This window comes from Periophthalmus magnuspinnatus, chromosome 17 (genome assembly GCF_009829125.3).
Source record: "Periophthalmus magnuspinnatus isolate fPerMag1 chromosome 17, fPerMag1.2.pri, whole genome shotgun sequence".
Classification (NCBI taxonomy): domain Eukaryota; kingdom Metazoa; phylum Chordata; class Actinopteri; order Gobiiformes; family Gobiidae; genus Periophthalmus; species Periophthalmus magnuspinnatus.
In genome coordinates this window covers 17,367,580-17,390,842 of record NC_047142.1, presented here as the reverse complement: position 1 = coordinate 17,390,842, position 23,263 = coordinate 17,367,580, and the positions used below count along the sequence as shown (strand labels likewise).

Genomic DNA, 23,263 nt, shown 5'->3' with positions numbered 1-23,263 from the left:
TATTATTCTGGCTCTCTTGAAAATTCTTTCTTAATTGGAATGTAGCTTTTTGTGTCATTTTTTTTTCTTTTCTTTTTTGTTTTTTTTTGTCCTGTCGCGCCCTCTCAGCATTGACATACCAATTATCTTTTGTAATTTAACTTACCAGATTTTCTTAATTGAAACTTTACTGTTTGTTTGTATCAACATTTTGTTTTCATTTTCTTTCCTTTTTTTGCTACTACTGCTCCCTCTCAGTCTGATTGAAAAGCATTGATATCCCAATTGTCTTCTACATTTTCAGCCTGTCTTTTGTCATTTCATTTTCTTTATTCTGGCTCTCTTGAAAACCAGATCTCATTAATTGACTCTTTGCTTTTTGTTTCAAATTTTTCTTTTCTTTCCTTTTTTTCCTACTTGGAGTTTCTTTCAGTCTGAAGAAAAGTGGTGACATCCCAATTGTCTTCTACATTTGAGCCATATTCTTAGTTTTTTTTTTTTTCTTTTCATTTTTTACCCCTACTTTCAGTCCACCTTGCTCCCTCTCAGTCCGAAAAACATTGGCATACCAATTATCTTCTACATTTAACTTCGGCTCTCTTGAAAAACAGATTTTCTAAACATAACATTTTGGGTCATGTTTTTCTTTTCTTTTTGTTCCTTTTTTTCCTACTTGGAGTCTCTTTCAGTCTGATTGAAAAGTGGTGACATCCCAGGTGTCCTCTACATATGAACCATATTGTTAGTTTTTCTTTTCCTTCTTTTCTTTCTTTTTTTCTTTTCTTTTTTTTTTTTTTTTTTTTATACTTGGAGTCCACTTTGCTCCTTCTCAGTCGCAAAAAGCATTAGCATATTCATTATCTTTTATCTTTAACTTTAATTATTCCCAGCTCTCTTGAAAAAACGGACTTTCTCAATGTTGCATTTTGGGTCATTTTATTTATTTATTTTTTTCTTTCTTTCTTTTTCTTTTTTTTTTTTTTTTGCTGCTTCTTTTGCTCCCTCTCAGCCCGGTTGAAATCCACTGATATTAGTTGTCTCTTAAACTTTCAACCATATTGCGATTCAAATTTTATTATTCCTGGATCTTTTGAATACCAGATTTTCTTAAAAATTTGACACAAAAAGCAGTTTCAATTCTTTCTTTTATTTATTTTTTTTCTACTTGGAGTCCACTCCTCTGCCTCTCACTCTGATTGAAAATCGTTTATATCAGTCGTCTTCTACACTTTCAACCATATTGCAATTCAAATTTGATTATTCCTGATCTCTTCAATACCAGATTTTCTTAATTGAAACTTATCTTTTTGTGTCAAATTTTTTCCTTTTCCTTTTGTTTATTTTTTTTTTTTTTCAAGCTGACATTTTTCCTCCGGTATTTTGCTTGAGAACTGATGAGGTCAGAGCAATGGAAAATCTCCCCCTTTTTCCTCAGCCCACTCTCTCAGAACGTGGTGATTTATATCTTTAATGACTTTAGCAGGCTCTACCCAGACTCCCAGGGAAATACTAGCCTTCCCTTCCAAACCTAGACCTCCAAAACCTGGAAAAGTAAACTCTAGGACTAGCCGGATCCAGTGTAGTCCAAGTATTCAGCAATTCAAATCTGTGGAAAATATTGCTCTATCATCGAGTTTCGTCTAAAGACAAGACGGAGAGCTTGTCAATCCGAAAGGGACAAGCGGGAGTGTTTTGGCTGAGATGACGTTGTAAATCTGCATTATTCATCTCCAGTTTGAGGAGTAAAAGGGACAAATGTTTTCCAGCATTCCAACACCATTTGGAGCTAAATTGAAACTAAAGGAGTGACTGATCATGTCACCAGATCTTTATCTTCAACTTTTATGCATGTTTGTTCTAAGCAGAGGTTGGTAGAGTAGTCAAACATTGTACGCAAATAAGAGTAATGTTACTTCAAAATAATATTACTCAAGTAGACGTACATAGTAGTGGTTCAAGAAATTGCACAAGGAAGAGAAAAAAAATATCTGCAAAATTACTACCTGAACCAACTATCTGAATGAGCCGCGCAAGAAGCACAGATGTTCAAATAATGTCATATTGTCAACATAAAGCTTTTGCCACTTCAATAAAAACAAAAAACAAAATAAAAAAGTAAAAGAATGCTGCTAGAAATGTCGTCTGAAAAGTACAATTTCTTTAAGATATATTCAGTCACATTTAATTAATTGATGATTTGGTGACACATTCGGTAAACTCTCTTGCCTGTCTTGAGTGTTAATTGGCATTTTAATGGAAATGTGGCCATATAAGATTTATCATTTCCTGATAGACTTAAAATATAATGACCTTACAATGCCAAATTTATAACAACAAACTATTTTTTGTTTGTTTTTGTGTGCATGAGTTAATGGCTAAACCTGCTACTCCCCTTAAAGCATCCACATCTGGCCCTAAAAAACAAAGGGAATTATGCAGAAGACGCAACCGTGCACTATTTTTTTATGTCCTCAGTATTTTCACCCTTCATCCAAGCATGGGCACAGCCAAGTTCTTCAAAACCATAAATCATTATGCATCTTTCTTCCACCATCTCTATTTTTCTCTTTGTCTCTCTTTATCTCAGTCTATGGTCTGGCCAAAAATTCCCTTCATTTTGACCTCTCATTGGGTCAGTGACTGGACACAATGCCGGCCAAGTTGTGGATTTGATAATGTTTTTATGATCACGGCGGTCATCAGGGGGCTCATCTGAATCTCTGCTGTGATAGAGAGGTGGACATCAGCTCACTGTCTGTTAACTCAGTCTGATTTATCCTTCCAGTGTGACAATAGAGAGATATGGGGGAGTAAGACTACAATTACAGACATGAACATTAGTCACTCCATACTTAAAAACATCTTTTAAAAATGACATGGTTTTTGTTGAGTTCATTTTTTTAGGTGTTGCAAAGGTATAAATAAAATCCTAAAAACAAAAAAAAAACTCTTATAAATTAAAGTAGCCATGCTTAAAGGGCCCAAATTACACCATTTTCTGATTTATTTACAATGTTACTTCATCAAAAACATACCTGGAGTTGTGCCTTGCTTTATTCACACATGTTTAACACGCAAACCCTTCATATTTCGCCTGAGTTCTTCTCTCAAACGAAAACACTCAGTTCTACCTTGTGATGTTATGAGGTAATACAGAAAGTGCAAGGTGGAGCAGAGCATTTTCAGCTTTAGAGATGTAGACAGTCCAAAAATGGAGGATTTCTCAAACATGTGTGAATGAAACAAAACACAAGTCCAGGTATGTTTTTGATGAGGTAACAGCATTATAATATGGTCCAAAGAGTCATTTTCACATAGTATAGGACCTCTAAAACGTACCTTACCTTTTTAAAGAGATTTAACCACAGTTGAACCAAGCTAAAATGGCTTCACTGTGTTCTCCAATAATCAATGCCAACAATGCACAATGGCCTTTTACTTATAAGGACTTGTTAGCAGGTCCAACACTAACAAGCTACAGATTTGTGGTTGTGGGTTTGCTAATCTAATCATTGTAGCCATTTCTCAGATTTTCTTCAGCTGCCAAATTTAAACTCCTAAAGAAAAGGAAAAAAAGAAAAGGATTTTGTCAATGCAAATCAAATCTGGTCTGCTAAATTGACCGCTAACACCAGCAACTGGGCAAAACCTGTAAATTAATTCCAGTCTTAACATTTTAGCAGTTGCATGGAAAACTCTCTTTTGCATTGGCTCAAAATATGCTAAAAAATGAACTGACGCTTATCCCTGTTAAATTAAATCTAAATGAATCACTTCCGAATGGTAGACACACTGTTTTCTTATAAAAGATCATCAAATCGTTAGCACATGTTAGCTGCACAGATGCCGCAGCAATGGTTTGGCCCCCTGCTACTGTTTTGTTCTCCTAAGCCTTAACGTAACAACATGTGATAGCCTAATCTCACCTTTTAACAGCCCAATAAATGAAAGCTAGTGGTTAGTGTTTGCATTAAAAAGTACAAGCCGATTCTTCTAGCTTCATATTTGTGTACAATTTCCTGTGCAAATGAACAAGAATTTTAATAGCTCTCGTAAAGGGCCTGTATCCGATTTTTCCCACGCATTTGAGTAAAATGTGTTTTTCCTTTAGTATAGGATGCACTTTCAAGTTCTACGTGACATCACACAGGACTGCCCTGATTACAGCAAGGTGTTTCTAATTACAAAAACCTGGCTGAAGGAGTGGAGCTTGAAGTGTGAGTGTTAGACCAATCACAGCATTCTTATAGCTAAAAACTCCGCCTCCCTTCCCCTCTCACGCTCTTTAGTCCTCCAGGTACTGCCCAGTTTATCAGCTCAAATTGAAATGTGGTTGTGAGCAGAGTTTATGTGTTTACCCCCACTTTAAGACAGTAAAAGTCTAATACAGTGGCTTTAATGTCTGATTAAAATCTTGGAAATGGGTTGAGGGATTAGAAAACAGCATAATTTGGTTAATAACCATGTATTTCAAACATGCAATGGTTTGAAATGCAACCACTTTAACTGGCATGTAAATAAGCATAATATCTGAACGGTATTGTGCATTGCTGTTTACATGGATGATTTGGTGATTGGGTCTATCCTGTCTCTTCTTTTACAGTACACTAACTATGACTATGGAGAGTTCTATGACTACAGTGAAGGAGAGGTCACCACAGGGCCTCCTCCAACCGAACCAACCAAAACAGAGGTAAACATGTACTGCTAAACCGGTGACCTGCTTATGCATGTAAACACAAAAATAACTCCCAAAGAAAATCATTGTATGTTGTAATTTGTGCACGATTGTGTTTTGCACATTTCTAAAAATGTAACATCTGGTATTGAAATTATGGTAATTATTTTTTTGTTTTGTTTTGCCATTTAGTTACAACTGAAAAATGGTTGCAATCCGTCATTGCTCTGGGAGTGTCCCATATAGTAACACACATAGATATAATTTTATAATTTAACATTTGTTACAATATACAACATGGGAGCTACTGTTGGTTTACATTTTATGTGTGGGCATTTTGTGCAATCGACTTGCACACATTACTGAAAAAAATTGCAAAAAATTGTTTATATTATATTTGTATAGAATGCTAATTCATTTGAGAGAACCCAGGCTGGTGATGGAGTGATTTGTGTGTGTAGACTATGTTTATCTTTGCAACCTGACTTTCTATGTGCTTACTCTAATATCTTCAGTTTTGTGTTTTTAGACAAACGCAGGAGCTGACTATTATCCCAGTGAATACGACTACACCACTGTGGATGGAGGGCCCCCAGACACCAACACTGACACCGCAGGAAAGGAACAGGTAAAGTGATTTTGACCTCTCTGTGACCCCAGCCCTTGGGACAACGGATGGAAATGAGCCTTTGGCTATAATCCGGCGTGTTTACGTTCATATCTGTCATGTCATGTCTGTTCATTAACATGCTTTGTCCCAACCAAATAAATACATTTAAAAAAAAACACACACACAAATAAATAAATACATTTAAATAAATCCCCAAACTAGACTTAAACTAGAGTAACTACTGAGCGATAACATCTGATTTACATTTTGAATTTAATGTAATTTGAAGACACAAAAAATACAAAAAATGCATCTGAAGGACTGGTACAAGAAACACAAATGCTCAAATCATTCATTGTCATCATAAATCTTTTGTCACTTACAGCAGGAAGAGTAAGCAAAATAAAAATATTACTCTTTAAAGTATGTTCCCAGAAAAGTACTCTGAAAAGCACAATTTCTTTAAAAAGTTACTTGAGTAAATGTAACTGAGTAAATGTAACTGAGTAAATGTAACTGAGTACTACCCACCTCTGCCCAATTCTGTGGCCAACATAACCACAGACTGTATTAAATGGGTAAAATTGTGTTTTCTAACAAAATTATCAATAAATAAATTATTTTGTTTTGTCATATTAGCAATGGTTCAGGTTGCTTAATTCCCTATTTATTACAGCACAGAGAGCTGACATTGTATCCGGTTGGTGCTGTTTCATATTTATTACCATTTAGCTCAAAACAAAAACACATTTCTATCATCTACTTTGGAGGCCTGAATCTAGTCTGGCCTTGTTCAAATCCAACTGCTTTTCTTCCTCTGCCCTTGATCCTATAAAGAATCAACCTCCTTCAAAGAAAGCCTATACGACACTACAGTATACAATATGGGGGTTAGAAGGGAAACTTTGTTATGTACTGAAGCATAACCAATGGAAAATCAGCAGTCAGACGCATCCCATTTACTCCTGCCATATCCCGAATTTGGCCAATCCTTTCTCAATTTGAGCTAAACCATCACATTAAAGGTAATGAAGAACATTTGGGGAGTGAAACTAAAACTTTTTGGGCCAATGTCTGCTGCCTGCACCCCAGTGTACCTTGAAGGTGGATAAGAAAACTTCAATCAGCTTGAAACTATACATTTATTAAAGGAGACAGCCTGGAGGGTTAGCCACAACTGCTAACATATGCCAGCCCATATAGGAACATTGGGCTAATTACTGAGGACAGTGTATTCAGACTTTGCCTTAGGTTCATTCTGCAAGTGGAAACATGCAGTATTGTTTCCATACAAGTAGGTAGTATACCCAGATCCGGGTCTACGGGAGGGCAAAAGTGTTTGTACTCTCATTTTAAACAGGTAGAATAATGACATTTAATGGAAGAGTACTGTATTTGGACCGCTTGGAAACTTGGATTCACCCTTAGTTTGCAAGACCTTTTTATCTTGAAATTGTGTAGTTTGGGTAGAGAGGCGTTTTTCATTTTTATTGAAAATATTCTTCCAATGAACTGAAAAAAAAACAACTAATGATTTTATATTTAATTTTATGAATGATATGGCCACGTGTTCAACCCTTCAAAACTTTGAGTCACTTGACAAATCTACAATAGCTTTTAAAAAAGACAACAAACCCCCCCCCCAAAAAAAAAACCTAACTCTGGCCTCTCTAAGTTGTAGTTCTATTTTTCACCTTTTAAGACAGCAACAATCAGACACAGCTCCTCTCTTAAAGTTTTGACAGCACGTGAATAATTGTTAAGTAAAGGTTTCTTCAGCGGTGCATTTCTAAGGAGTTAACAAAACAATCTATCTTCATTTTGAATCATTATGTGACTACTTACTGGACTCTTACTTGGCTCAAAATCTGTACATGTAAGCCAAATGTTTACACACATGAAGAGAGCTCCTCTATTTCTTAACTGTTAACAACATGGAAGAACTTTTATAATTGATTTAACATAACAAACATGGATTTCTTGGACTACGCTATGATCCTATTTTGACATAAACAACTTTGTAACTCACAAGTTGTTTTATTTCATCCATTTTAATTATATGGATCATTGCGACTCACATAAACCTGGTCTTGAAAGTGCATGAGTGGCCAGGGAATTTACAGCAGATGGTAATACTTCATGTACAATACATTTAAATCATGAACTTATTAGAGGTCCTATATTATGCAAAACAGACTCGTGAGCTTTTAGTCATGTTATAATGGTGTTACCTCATCAAAAACATACCTGGAGTTGTGTTTTGTTTCATTTTCACATGTTTGAGTAATGCTGCATTATAAGTCTGTCTATATCTCCAATGCTCAAAATGCTCTGTTCCACCTTGTCAAGTCATGAAGTGGTAGTTTTCAAGTGAGCAGCTGCCTTTTACCTTTTGCTCATTAGAGATCGGCAGTTCCAGGACTGAAATGATCCCAATGAGTATAGTGAACGTGTATGGAGTTTAAAAACACAGTGAAGTTCTTTTTGTATTACACATGATGTCACAAGGTGGAACAAAGTGTTTTCCGTTTGAGAGAAGGAGTAAATATGCAGGATTCTGTGTGATAAACACGTGAATGAAATAAAACACAACTCCAGGTATGTTTTTCAAAAGGAAACATTCCAACATAGATCAGAAAACAGCGTAATATGGGCCCTTTAATAGTTATCATGGCTGTTATGGGAAATATTCAGTTTTTCTTAAATGATCATGGTGTCATGGTGTTTTTTTCTAATATTGTACAATTTTAAAAGATTGTACATTATTTCTCATGTGTTTTTCCCATATGTTTTGTACATTTAAATTTGAATTATTTTTGTTATATTGACTATGTTTCCCATCCAATATGGCCGTACAAAACAATATAGTTGCTGGGGTAGAGTTGTGTTTTATATTATATATATTAACAATTTAAGAATCAACTTTGACCTAAATCCAAAAAAAAAAAAAAAAAAGTTACATAGTAGAAATTACATTGCATATATTTTCGGCCAACTTTACTAACTATAGTGATTTTATACCTCCATTGAATTCTTTCCATCAAAAGATCATTCACACTGATGTACAACCATATATTTCAATACACACACTAGTAGCAGGTTGAAGTGTCTTGTCCATGTACACAGAGTCAGTATCTCTTGTATTAATGGGTAAACACTCTACCAACTAAGCTACTGTTACCTCTATACGCTGTATATATAAATGGTCACAGTTAACCTGCTATCCGCTTCCAGCTCCTCGATGAAAAATTGTCACCCCTCTCTCTGTAATTGCTGCAGTGAACCTCGTCATTTTGGTCTTAAATGTTCGTATTAACCTGCTCTACATCCTGTGCATTTTTATTTTGCCATTTTGTCCGTGTTTCAAGATATGAACATTAACAACAGAATTCCAAACGTCGAACTCAGCTCCAAATTGGCTCCTATAACCGTTAGCCTCGACGAGCTTCATTTGACTGGAGCTGAACGCTGTGGGTGACGTCACACTCACTTAGTCCACTTTTTTATACAGTCTATGGTTAGCTCACAAAAAAACAAGAATAAAAAAACACTTGAATGGTGAATTAACAATTGATCATCATAGTGTTGTCAACAAGTTACCCAGTTCCAAGCAAATTTTTTACCTCAGCAACTTCATAAATCTTGTGTACGGCTGTCAATCCAAATGGCAAAGACAATTTTAAGTAATGATGCCATAAATGAAATAGACTAATATTATTTCTTTTCAGACATATGTTGACTCACACATATGTTAGCTATTACATTTTACTTTACTGAACTGAAACTTTCTTAGGAAAATTTCAGTTGTTTTTGCCATTTTGGAGTTGGGAAATCGTAATAGTTAACCTGATACTTCCATAAACATGTGAATTCCTCTCACATGGTGTCACTACTTGACTAACTTAACTTCCATGTCCCCTCTCTTCTCTCCTCTGCCTCCCCCCCTCCCCTCTCTCACTTTGGCATGACTTCTGGATCCATGCCAGACCTATACCGAGGAGATTGTTGACGATTACATCACCGGAGTGGAGCAGGTGGGGGCGGAGCCTACTCCAGCTGTGGAAACCCCTCCTCCTGTGGACACTCAAGAGAAAGCGGAGCCCGCGACTGACGTTTACGAATTCAAGGAGTACGACTTGAAAAATTATGACAACAAGGAGTTTGTAGAGAAGTACGACTATGGCGACTATGAGTATGGCACGGGCCCTGCTAAGCCCACAGCAGCCTATGAAGAGGAGTTTGGTCCAGGAGTCCCAGCTGAAACTGACATCAGGGAAAGCTCTGTAAGTTCATATGGTATAGAACAACACTCTTGTCCACGCAAATGTAAAAAAAATAATAATCATTTCTTGATTAACGGTCCTAAATTACGCAAAATTGACTTTTTAAGCTCTTGTTATTTCATGAAAAAATACCTAGAGTTGTGTTTTGTTTCATTCACACATGATTGAGGAACCCTTTATTATTATAGTCTCGAACAGTGGAGCACTTCCTGTATTACCATGTGACATCACAAAGTTTAACCAAGTTTTTAGTTTGAAAGGAGAACGCTGCCTTAATATGCAGTGTTTGTGTGTTAAACATGTGTGAATGAAACAAAACACAACTCTGGCTATGTTTTTGATGAAGAAACAAAAGTATAACACATCAGAAAATAGCGTAATATGGGCCCTTTAAATATGAATTTGGAAAAACTTGCCAACTTGTCATGCTAATCCTATAGGTATATGTATGCAAGGGAATCTATGACCATCTCATACACTTAAGTATATTTGTCATACACCATGTTGATGCTAAAAATATATATATTTAGATTATGTTAGTCATTGATGTAGTTTTTCTTTACAGGAGATTAGCTAATAAAGAGTGTGTCTAGTGTAACTGCAGTCAAATGTATTAGTAATGCTTTGGATTTATATTGATGGATTGCAGATTTTAGAATTGAACTGTCAGATGTGGGGAAAGAGCAAGATTTTCCTATTGATAACATTGGAAATTTACCTTGTTGGTATTTCATGGCAAAGTACAAAAGTTGAACCTGATCATCTCTATTAGCAACTGGACCCTAAAAAATATTACTTCAAAAATCAGCAATGTAACAGTCCCCCATCTGTATTAAATATTATTGGACAGTAGAATGTTTTGAAGTCATCTGAAACCCAGCAATAGGGCTATTCAAGATTTTCAAAGCCCTTCGCGTGGCATTAGTCAGTCAAGTTACTTCTGTAGTCACAGCAGCCCTGGGTTAGACTGATATATTGTGTGTTATGTCTACAATTCAGTTCCAGAAAATGAGCTATTCTTAGAGATATGCTGCTAAAATCGCTAACCCTAACCCTACTCCTAGTTAACACAGCAAAGGAAAGATGCATTTCAGTTAGCATCTGTTATCAGCAAGGCAAGGCAGCAAGGATTTATTACTGATACTACAGCACGCTTCCAGAGTGTCTTACCCTAGGAGATCTATAATAAACGAGATAAACGATAGTACTGAATGCCAAACAAGCCTAAAGCAGGATTTCCCCCTTAAAACTATTATTATATTCTATGTTCTCTGTACAGTATTGTTAATGAACATGAGCTGCAATACATAAATGAAACACTGAAGAGGCCATACAAGTTATTTATTCAACTCTCTACAGCTCAAATGTTATGACAGTACAGAAAAATAACAAAAAGTTCCCAGCTACTACAAAGAAATGGTACCGGTACTCATGATAAATATTGACCACCAAAAATAATTGTTCCATCTTTCATGTATTCAACGGTCGATATAGTAATTATTGTGACAGTCTAACTTTGCTGGGCTTGAAATTTAGAATAAAACTTTTTATATTTGTGTTCTTGGCAAAGTTAACTCTAAACAGCTGCAAGACCAAATGATAAACCTCCCCACTCCCCAAATAGTGCTGTGGAATAAATTTTGCTGTGATGTTCGATGACACACTGACTCCACTACGGAAGCTGGTGTGTGGACCGACATCACACAGGGCTGGCATTCGTTTGATGGGGGGAGTAGTTGTTAGTTTCTGTTAGTATCGAGTTTGAGGTTTTAGCTCAGAGGAAGCATTTAGTACATAGGCCACAAAGCAAACCACTGAACACAAAACGCTCACCTTGGATCAATCATATTTTTGTAAAGATCTGCTTTGTAACTTTTTTGGTTGGAGGGCTGTTTTTATATTGCTTTGCCTGGAATCTTGCAGTGTGGTGTTGAACATATCTATCTTAATTATTATTTTTTTAATTACTGGAAAGTAGGGCTGTGCCAAAAATTGAAATATCTTAAACTTTGGTCGATCTTGATGATAAGGCCTGAGGCAGTAATAGTGCATTTTACTGAAGAGGAGTCACTGCTTTCTTGTTTAGGCGAAAGCTCTGAGTCAAGGCCACGGCTCGTCTCTTTATGTCTCCTCACGTGGCCTCGCATTTCACAAGTTTTGACTAAAATCTGCACAATTTGACTAGTCTCCTTCCTTCTGCATCTGTATATGCGATGACATCTGTCCGCACTCTCTCTCCTCCTCTCTGATCCAGCTGCAGATCCTCACCATCTTTCCTCTGTTCTTTTCTCTGGTGCGTCTTATCATTATAATCCAAGTTACGGAAAGTGAACAACTTTTTTCTCACCATTTATGAGTGAAGCTTAAGACATACTTTAGCGCACGGACATCGCACGTGTTTCTACCAATAGCGGGATCCAGAATTATTGGTCCAGTTGAGACAAAAAAATAAAAGTGATCCTGCCTGCTTTTTACGCCTGAAGGGGGGGGAATTAAAAAACTAGACAGTGCACTTTTAAACTTCTATTTTTTTAATGACTCCTATTGGTGGAAAGAGACAGGTAGTAGTACTAGTAGTAGTAGTAGTGGTAGTGGTAGTGGTAGTAGTAGTGGTAGTAGTCGTCTAGTTTTTATTGACACAAAATTTGATGGAGATTTTCAAATGGTACAGGTTTTGACCAGTTTTGACAATTGTAATAAAATGTTAGGCTCAGTCATTCCTCATAGTAATTACCGGTAGCTCTTTGATGAAATTCTAAGGCTGCCTTCTAAAATATGAATAAATAGCCTCCTCTTTGAACGGCTCTTTGAAATGAAAGCACTAGCTCCCCAATTCCCTCCCTTTCATGACCAAGCAGAGGGATCAAGGAGTTGTCTTTTTGAATAGTTTGAAATGGGACACGGCCCTTCTCTCAGTGCATATAAACAGATGTGGAGCCAGCTGTTAGAACGCAGACACACCCCCTTTAACCTTTGACCTTTGTGACCTCTGGAGTTTATTAGAAACACACTTCTCAGTAATCTTTTGAATAATGTCAATGCAAACTGGCCATTTGAGTGTGTTTTTTTGTCCAAAGTCTTAAAAAAAAACTGTATAAAATGGCCAAAATTTATCCTGAGCTAATGTCTGCCATGGCTACTATCCAGTTCAATTTCCTTGTCTGGAGATTTTGAATTATACAGACAGGAAGTTCTGGCTTGGAATCTGTTTGGCATTTCTGAATGAAGTATTGCTCTTATGCTGTAGCTAGGGACTCAGTAATTTAATTAAGTATGTATTTAAAGGTGCACTATATAACTGTTCTAGTGGAGGGCTTGTGAACTGTTTGTTTACATGGAGGTGTTGTTGTTGCTTAACTAGGAATGTTAAGATTATCTATCTCCAAACATTGATGCAACACTGGATTGCATCTCAAGGGAGACGCTACAGGCAAAACAAATTTTAAAAATGTTTAATTTTTTTTTTTTGCATCTATTGACGAAATGTACAGGATTTTTTTTCAAAATTCATCAAAATGTGAATTTTTAGGCCAATTTTCAGTCTGATCTAATACAGTCAAATACTAAATAAGATATCCAAAATCCCCTCTATATATTTTTTGTATCTAATATGTCAACAAAAAGAAGCAAGACATTTAAACCTGGCTCGTTTCATGTTTCTGCTTTGAATGTCCCAAAAATGGTCAATTTTGGTCGTTTTTACGCATAAAATGCCTTGTTTTTATATGAACGCATTACATGATGAAAAACGTATACATTTTTTACATTTACACCTTGTGATGTCATGAAGTAGTTAAAGCCGCGGGACTTTAGTTGTTTGGTCCATTAATCGGTCAGTGGTCTTAGTCAACCAAAATTAATTTTTGTCCACTAATCGCTTTATTTATATGATAAAGGGCAAGAGGAGTAAAGAAGAGTTGGTGAGTGAGAGATCTGGTATTTTTTTGTATTTACAGTATACGCAAAAAGGCAGATTAAACTCATGATTCACGTTTCATGATTCACAAGTTTAGTCTGTCTTTTTATCAACACATTGTTTTCTAGTACTTTTTTTCCAGCATAAATGATTGTTTTTGCATGAACTCCCATGCTGATGTAGTGCAGTTTTGAGAGCTTTTGCCCGCCCCATTTTTAGTCTACTACTCGATCGGCAGGATATCACTTCAGTCAACCAGCTTTGGTCAGCTTTTGCCCTAGAAGCAGTAGTTTTCAAGTTAACAAATATCTTTTACCTTTTCGTCCATAGCGATTTGCACTTCGAGGGCTAAAATCATCCAGTTCATATCCAAATGAATCTAGTGAAGGTTTATGGAATTTAAAAACACAGTGGAGTACTTCCTGTGTTATCATGTGACATCACAAGGTGGAACAGAGTGTCTTCTGTTTGAGATAAAAAAAAACAGCCTAAATATGTAATGTCTGTGTGTTAAACATCTGTGAATCAAACAAAACAACTCCAGGTATGTTTTTGGGGAGGAAACGTCACTTTAACATAGATCAGAAAATAGCGTAATATCAGCTCTTTAATTTCAACCTAGGACAAAACAAACAGCAATTATACTTACAAATCTGACTGAATTAAATTTATAAGGTTGTTTATAACGATGAGCATAGTGTGTTTTAAAAGCTTCAACATTTAAACAGAAGGTGACACATTCTCAGTACGGTTGGATTTTGGCCTGCCATAAATCCACTCTAGTTAATCTCAAACTCAAAATTACTACATTTCAGTCTCCCAAAGTCTTCATTGTTTGCCCCAAAAAGATTTCCTTCTCTGCTGTTCAGTTTAGTGGTTTGAACCCACATAGGGCAGTAGCTGGTCTGTCAGATTCTTTATATGTGAAATCATTGTATGGACAGTGTCAGGTATCAGCCCCTGTTTTCAGCCTCAGTTGGGGTCTATTCTCTTATTGGTTTAGTAAACAGACACACGACCGATGTTGAAATTATAGCTTCTTGGTGAATGATTTTTGGGGTTAGTTTTTCCAGGAGCCCAAAATAGTCTCTAAGCTACCTAAATCTTTTCATGCGTGCTGCAACCAACTCAGCATTTTTCACACGTCATAAAACCAACGAAAGGCTACCGAACAAGAGAATGACAGATGACATAGTTTTTGATAATGTTAATGGTTTAAATATAGACTTACATGTTTTTTCCCTCTTCTGTAGGTCCATGGACACAGTTACCTGGGAGAGAAGGGGGAGAAAGGAGAGCCTGCTGTTATTGAACCAGTGAGTATGCTTCAGATTAAAATGGCTGTACCCATTTTTTTTCTCTCCATGTAGTTTTCCAATTTTAGTTTTGCGCCAGTACACATGTATTTTAATCGCAGCTCTTACTGTCAAAATGAGACTGCTGTGTGTTGTCTGTATCTAATCATACAGTGTCTGTGTTATCCCTCAGTCATCCAGGTATGATCCATAGTAAAAGAAAAATCCAAATCTGTCAACTGGACAACACTTCATCAACTTTTTGACCAGTTGATAGCACTAAAAGAACAATTCAAAACTAACTAAATAAAGTGTTTTATCGTCCAAGAACCAGGATGTGCACTGCTAGCATATTTTGGCGATACAAAACTCATCCCTGGCCTCTAAAAGCCTCATTGATGGCGTTTGCTCACTTGCTAAACAGCTCACCATCCTAAAAATGGAGCAAAAACCTGGCGAAATATCTCACAGAGACGCTATAAAAGATGCAGTGCAGTTTTGCTCCTATTATTGAATGAAAATGCACGAGGTGTTTTCACCAACATTAGAGGAAATGCAAATGAAGTTGTTTAGCGGGTGATGCCAGATTTATCACAACTATGAGAGCAAAAACTGTGTGATAATATACTATGTTGGCCAGACAGGTGCAAATGATTTCTGCATCAATAAGGCATTTGATAGTGATCTTAAATGCTTTAAAATGACCCACAAGGACGGATACGATAACAACATGTTGTTTTCAAAGCAGCAGTAATAAAATATAAACCATTACCTGTGATATTTTGGCTTTGGCCCTGACTCCCACAAGTCTTTGACTGATCCCAGAGCGTTCCACAGCAGCTGTCCATTAAACTTGATTTTCACGTGGAAAATGCGCGACTGAATCACTGCGTATCATACAGGGTCTTGGATGAGGCGTGATGTGCGTCCCTGTCTGTGCACCACTCGTGTTTCGTGCATTTATTTCTGCAATTCGTCATCCCACTTTTAAGTCCGAAGCCAAATGGATAACACTGGTTAACCTACTGTTTTAGGTTTTAACGAGTGTCTGTCAGATGCACAACGCTTTAACAATTCAATAACCCATAGGAGCAGAGACACCCAAACTTTTCCACTCACTGTTTACTCTCCTTTACATATCAGTTTTTCGGCAGAAATAATACACGCATGTCCCAATAGTAAATCACACGCTGGTTGGAAAAATTAGGCTGCGAGAAATGCTTTATGAAAGTGGGGAATTCATTTGGATGAACTACTTCTGTTTTTTCCACTTTTTAAGCAGTAAATGTCAAGGAAAACACCTTAAGAAACATGAAGTGAAAGTGAATTTGGCACCCTGTTTATAGTCTCATTGTTTTTAGCGTTGAATGAAAATGTACTGTTTATTTTCTTGGAGGAAATACAAAAAAAAAAGTCCAAATAATCATCAACTTTATAATCAAATGTAATAGCCAACTTCTTGGTAAATTTGAATCAGACGCCATGTGCTAGGTTTAACAAACAACTAAGATGAAGGTTGACCAGCTAAGTTATTTTAGATGGATTTTGTTAATTTTCCTTTGTAAGCACATGTCAACACACTGATGGGAATAAACATAGATTATAAATGAATGAATTGTGCATAAAAGAATAGTTCATAGTTATTCCTAAATGGTTCATGGAAAAAACATCAACACATTTGTTTTCATCTGGATATAGTTTACATTCTACTGTTTAGCTTCTCCTTTGCTTTGCTTTTGCTTTTTGTTGTATGTGCCAAGACCTATTAACGCTGTCAGGAAATAACTAAATAGGGTTGTCAAAAATATCAAAAATCAGATACTAATCGATACTAAAACATGTTTTGACTAATTTGAGCAGGTTTTGATACTAAAGTCATATTCACAGGACAGAAATGTTTATTAAATAGCTTTATAATGATCTTGAGCTGTATTGGAATAAAAATAAGACCACAAGGACTAGTATCTGCCAGTGGACCACTATGGAACCTACCTAGATGACTGCGGGATTACACAGATATAAGGCCACACGGTAACATAAAAGGAAGTACTACAATTTAATGTTGAAAATCACATTCATTGTCTAAAGAAAGACTTATTTAATTACCACTGTAGTATCGGAATCTGTATCATAACAGATTACTCTGATTAGGCCATGTATTGGAATATGTTATAAAATACATTTCAATTCAAGTAGGCAGTATTTTCTAACTAACTTCAAAGTATTCTTCCCACCACTGTCTATAACACATATATGACTTAATCTTTGCTCTGCTAACTGTAGACACAACAACCACTGTCTGCTGCAGTGCACCACAACATATGTTCTATATAGAGAGAATATACCACAAGGCTAAAGACTGACTTACAAACTACATGTCTCCTCTACCATATGTTTACCTCTCTGTAATCTTATACCAAAACCATCACCATACTGAAAATGTTACGATGTCAAATGTTACGTTTGTGTTTAGTCATCGTGAGAAAGCAACGGCGAATCACTGGTTAAAAACTAGGGATGGTACTTGTCCTCTCCACTATATTTTTGAACTGGAAGTAGTTAAGAGTCAGGGCAATGCAATCAGAATATTTTCAGTTTCTTCCAATAGTTCCCAAAATGTGTGCAAAATACTCTTAAAGTATGTGTATAGCTTACAATCAAACGTTCTATTGTTGATTCAAAATGTCGTAATCTTGGTGTGACATCTTCAACCAAGATTAATTATTACACCAGTTGCTTCTTTTATACATAGACCACAAACATGGTTACTGCATCTGAAATGTTAGTACTTAGTCATTTTGTACTTAGTCTGACCTCCTGTGCAAACTTGAAATTTATAGCTGTTAACCACATTATAGTCTCATTTACTCACTCAAAGTTGTATTTAGCATGATTCATACATGTTTGAGCAATCTGTATTCAAGACGTCATTGCTCCGATTACACTGCTCTGTACTTACTACATTCTCCAATTTTATTTTCGTAATCGATGATACACGTAGGATTTGGCCGCGTCACATTTTGGTACAAATGGGAAAAAAAAAAAAAAAAACCTTAAGTCAGCAGACTTGTTTCTTTTATTAAGTCATCTTAGATTAATATTAGGATTTAAAATGTCCAAATTATAACATAATGATCTACGGGTGTCACAGACTTTAACTATATATCAGACACAAGCACAATATGTCTTCTTTAAAACAAGTTACAAGCCAAGTCACTCATTCTGCATTCATATTTACTGTTTCCTAAATTAAACTACTATATCATTTCTTCTTTCTTTACTTTTTAGGGGATGCTTATTGAAGGAGCTCAAGGAGCACCCGGCCAAGCAGTGAGTATCACGCTCTCCCACTCTCTCCTCTCTCCTGTCTGATTTTCACAGAGGAAAGCTAAAGGGGAATAATGGTTACATGGAAAATAGCTTTGGGGAGGTAGTCAAATGTGTGTATATCTGATGGAAATGAAATTGAGGCAGCAGCAGCATAAGTCGTAACAGTAGATATAGTAGTTGTAGTAGTAGTTGGCGTAGTAGTGACGCTGTAGAAGTAGCAGTTGTATAGTAGTAGTAGTAGTGGGGTGAGGTGACAAGGGTTCTTATGATTGAGAAAGTGGCCTTACCTACTTAAGTTGTTTGTGGTTTAATTCTCACCTAAGTTTGTGTCCTCGGGCAAGACATTTCTACCATCTGGGATACATCTAATGGAATTAAAAGTGGCAGTAGTAGTAGTGGTAGTAGTAGTTGATGTAGTAGTGTCAGTAGTATGGGCAAAAACATTTCTACCGTGTGGCATAGTTAAGACATAGTATTTGACTGGATGTGGCAGAGTGGGAATCAGACATAAAGATTCCCAGTTAGATTCTATTGTTAAGCTAATGCAGATTTTAAGATGTTGAATACTAGACTTAGCGTTTATTCAAAAGTTTACTGATGGTATAGTTTATTATGTATTTATCAGAAGTGACTCTTTTTTCTTTAAGTTTTTTACATTGTTTTTGCCAATTCATCTCTATGGAGGTCTAATTAGCAATCCTATTACCATATGTTTTGTTGTTACACAGTTTCATCAATCAAAGACAATTTTCTTAACTAAAACAATTTAACACAAGTTCTTATCTTTGCTTATACTGTTCTACTATTACTGTCTAGCTCTACTTATGTTTTAATGGAAACTTACTGGAAATAGACGGTGGAATTGTGTGCGTCTGCCTGGAATTATGAGCAAACTGAGAGGGGGGTACATGGTTTTGAGGTGGATTTCTTTTGAACTCTTGTCTTTGTTGGCTTGTGCAGACTGCCCTGTGGTGTGGAAGGCTGGTTAGCGGTACTTATGGGCTATAATATGCTAAACACATCTGTCTGTTTGTGTGGTTTTAGGGTGTTCCTGGTACCCCGGGACTGCAGGGCCCCCCAGGTCCCCACGGAGATCCCGGTGAGAGGGTAAGTCAAGGCTGGCCTCAGTTTGCGGGTTGATTGGTGCAGTATTTTGGAGGGGCTCTGTTACCCACCATTGCACAGCTCATCTTGAAATGTGAAACTCCTTTTCTACAGTTGAGTGTGGGATAAGGAAGAAACCAAAACATTAAAGTAATAGTAAAGAATTTCAGATATGTGATTGTAGTTGGAGTAGGTTCTACACTTATACCGCAAAATCGTTTAAATGGAAAATTTTGTCAGCAGATTCCAAGTATGGAGAAGCGATGAGTATAGACTACATTGTTTAACATACTACATTAAATATTCAATTCAAATCCAGTTATGAACTCAATTCATTTTATTTTTGGTTACCCCAGTTGTTCATTTCATCAACAGAAAGTTAGAAAATCTAGCAATGAATCCCACTTATTATGCCATTACGCCCATATTACACTGTTTTCTGATCTATGTTATAATGTTGTTTCTTCTTCAAAAACATACCCAGAGTTGATGCCATGTGGTAATACAGGAAGTGCTCCACTGTGTTTTTAAACTCCACACACCTCGACTAGAATCATTTGGATAATTTCAGCCCTGGAATTGCCAATCTCTACTGTACAAAGGGTAAAATGTAGCTGCTGACTTGAAAACTACAGCTTCATGACATCACAAAGTGGAGCAGAGCATTTTGAGCTTTGGAGATATAGACAGACTAATAATAAAGGATTATGTGTGAATGAAACAAAACACAAGTCCAGGTATGTTTTTGATGAGGTAACAACAGTATAACATGGCTTAAAACTCACAAGAATCAATTTCACGTAATATAGGATCTTTACGCCCTTCTCCTCTAAACTAAGTACCAATTATAAATAATAAGTCGCTCTATGTTGTCCATTGACCCCTTTAAACAAAACCCATTAAAATATCATATTACACCAAATTCTTTAACCAATGAGAACCAAAATATGCTGAAATACTAAATTATAAAGCAGCACACCATATTTGGCTCTCCCACTGTCTGTATTGGAAAAGCTAGACATAAAAAGTCATTGGTTTGGAAAGAAGTTCAGACGCATTGCTACTGAGAGAGGAGTGTAAGGAGTGGTGCTGGCAACTATTGGGCTCATAAATTGACAGACACATTCAACTGATGGAAAAATAGAGAGAACCATTATAAAATACACCACTGGACTTTCTCAGACCTACTGGGATTAAACCTGTTTATTTGATTGATGAACAACACCAGATCCAGGCCTGCAACATGAATCACAATTAAATAGAAACTGTAATTTGACTGTACCAACACAGTGTACTGTTGTTACACAAGTCGTCAAATTACTTTTAACCAAGATTATTTTAGTTCAATTTGTATTTGTCGATTTGACTTAAAGATGCAATATGCAACTTTTTGGTGAGAGGTCGGCCACCATGGAGATGTTATTGTTAGCCACATTACATTAACATTACATTAATTTTATAGCATTACATTAGTTTTTATAGTTCAAAAATGTGAGCAGGATCAGCTCCACAGATCTGACATGTAGGCCTGTCGCGATAATTACTATATCGACTTCATTCGGCTGTTTTTTTTTATTGCAGTTCATGATTTTTTAACAATATTGTAGATTTAGAATGCTGTATTTTCTGGAGTATAATTCGCAACAGCCAAAAAATGCATAATAATGAAGAAAAACACATTTATTTTCAGATATAAATCCCCGGCCAAACTATGAAAAAAAGTGCAACTTATTGTCCGGAAAATACGGTAGTTTGTAGTTTAAATCTGCTTTTGGGTTATTGTGTCAGTCATATAAACTAGTTTTAGTGTTTATCATCTATATTTTCTTCAATATATCGCTTATCAAAATTTGTTATCGTGGCAGGCCTACTGACATGTAAATTGGCCTAATAGCATGACCTGCTTGTTTCCATGGAGACAGGAGATGCCGTACTGTAGATCATTTCAGTCAAAACAATAAAATCTCCATTGAGACACACAGGTAGTAGATCTTGTACCAGAAAAGTTCACCTCAGTTAACCTTTAAGTACTTTTTTTTATTTGAGTTGCCACAATAATTGGCAAAGACTTGGACTGTTAGCAAAAATGTTCGGCGCTATCAACCAAAAATCTCGTCTCCATGGGGTTGTGTATGTATACAAGTACTAACTTGAACCTATGAACCTGTAAAAAATGCATCTTATATGAATGCTTCTTATTGCCATGTTAAAATCTGAACAGAATCTAGATTTTCAAACATAAATTGAATAAGATCTGTTACCAAAAGCATTCAGTGGACTCGTTCCCGCATTAATTTAACCCCTAAACCACCAGTAGAAGTTGCCAAACCCTCTTTTTGAAAATACATTGCCAGTACAAAAGGCACATTGTTCCAGTCTTGAGTCATCAGACATGTTTCTTGATGTTACACTTTTTTAATTTCCTCCCTTGAGAAAAAAATCTCAGCAGTGGTGACTGACAAGAGAGGTATTATAAGTGAGTAGCTTCTGTAGTTTTGTGGTTTTCCATTGCCCAATTTCCTACTGGCTTGAACGTGATTGGTTGTTTTGTTGTTTTTTTTTCTTTCATTTTGAAGGACCATCTTTCTTCTCTCAAGTCTCAATACACCATTTTCCCAGGCTGTTCGAACACTCAATGTCACAGTGGTTAATGTAGCGGCAATGAAAGGCGACAATGTGCTGCTGGCAAACTGGAGAAAGATACTTATTTTTTGGTTAAAATGTTGTAAAAAGTCTGTTGTGGTTTTCAAACACCGTGCACTGTAGGAAAATACAGTTTTTTATTTCATCTGACTGTATTTTTAAGTGAACGTGCACTTAGCTAAATTGGTTTTAACAAGCAAATAGCCTAAATATGTATTATTGTCTCAAAGGACTACAGTAAAGTAGGCCTATTATTTCACCTTACAGTGAGTAGATGGCTGTTGGCTCGTAGTAATAGTATCAACTGCTTGGCTTCTACCCTGTTTAGAGGTGAGCTGCTGCATTCTGGACACTCTGTAGTCGGCGGAGCTGTGTCTGGTCTATGCCGACATACAAAGAATTGCAGTAGTAAAGCTGAGGTCACAAAATCGTGGATGGACTTTTCATGGTTTGAGATTTAGGATTTCATTTTGCTCAGAGTTCTGAAATGATAAAAACTTGATTTAAGAATGGAAAAGACAACTACAAGATTTCGGGAACATGATAGGAGTTAAGAAACCCTAACGTGCTATCCAAACTATTAAAAATGATTAGATTGCCCAAAAACAATCATTTCAGTTTTATCCTTGTTTAGGCTGAGAAAATGATTTCGTAACTATTCATGAACTCTTTTAAGCAGTCAAGGCTAGTACCAAGACAAGTGTTGCAGTTTATGCATTTGTAGAACATGAATTGTAGTAATTATTTTACATAGGCCTATTGAAGTTTTAACATTTTCTGCATTTCATTTGGCATTTCGCAGTGACTGTAGCCTCTATTGGATGCCAGTCAGTCTAGTGCATATGGACCCAGGCCCTACCTGTACATTACACTATGTATTTTTGAAACATTTTCTTCCATCACTTCCATCAGCATCTGGCATTAAGAACAGCAGCCTGGAAAACATTGGACTTGATGACAGCCCATTTCTCTATGTATTAACTTGAATATAAACACAATGTGTTAAAGCTAGCATGTTAGCGCTCACAGTTTAAACCTTGACACACGTCTGGACACATGTTTGGGTCAACAGTACGAGTCAGTTCGACAAATACAGCTGGTGGAGAACAAAACACAAACTTAAGTCGACAATGGAGGTTGAGTTGGACAGAAAACAGCTGCGGCGCTAATCCGTGCTAAGCTAACATGAACAAATGAGCTGCACCTGGATCAAAGTGAGGCTAGTTTGACAACACATAGATAAGTCCATACATATGTCTATGAATGGAGGCACTTGTGAGACCTTAGTGCAATAGTGCATTTTAACCACTTTTTTTTTTTTTCTCAACTGGGTTGGGTCTTTATCAATTTACCAAAAAGCCTACTCAAGAATTGATACTTTGCAGCTGATGCCATCAACATTCCTTTGAAGGGACAAGCTAACTA

At 36.4% G+C, this 23,263-nt stretch overlaps 1 protein-coding gene across 1 annotated transcript in view; it reads left to right on the top strand.

Annotated features, from left to right (window-relative positions):
* LOC117385580 (collagen alpha-1(XI) chain-like) overlaps positions 1-23,263 on the top strand; it is a 161,571-nt gene that overhangs the window by 44,114 nt on the left and 94,194 nt on the right. The window contains exons 6-11 of the mRNA XM_033982871.2: positions 4,583-4,672; positions 5,187-5,285; positions 9,254-9,550; positions 14,720-14,782; positions 18,050-18,091; positions 19,136-19,198. Of these exons, the coding sequence (XP_033838762.1) occupies positions 4,583-4,672; positions 5,187-5,285; positions 9,254-9,550; positions 14,720-14,782; positions 18,050-18,091; positions 19,136-19,198 (654 nt within the window). The remainder of the gene's footprint in view (positions 1-4,582; positions 4,673-5,186; positions 5,286-9,253; positions 9,551-14,719; positions 14,783-18,049; positions 18,092-19,135; positions 19,199-23,263) is intronic.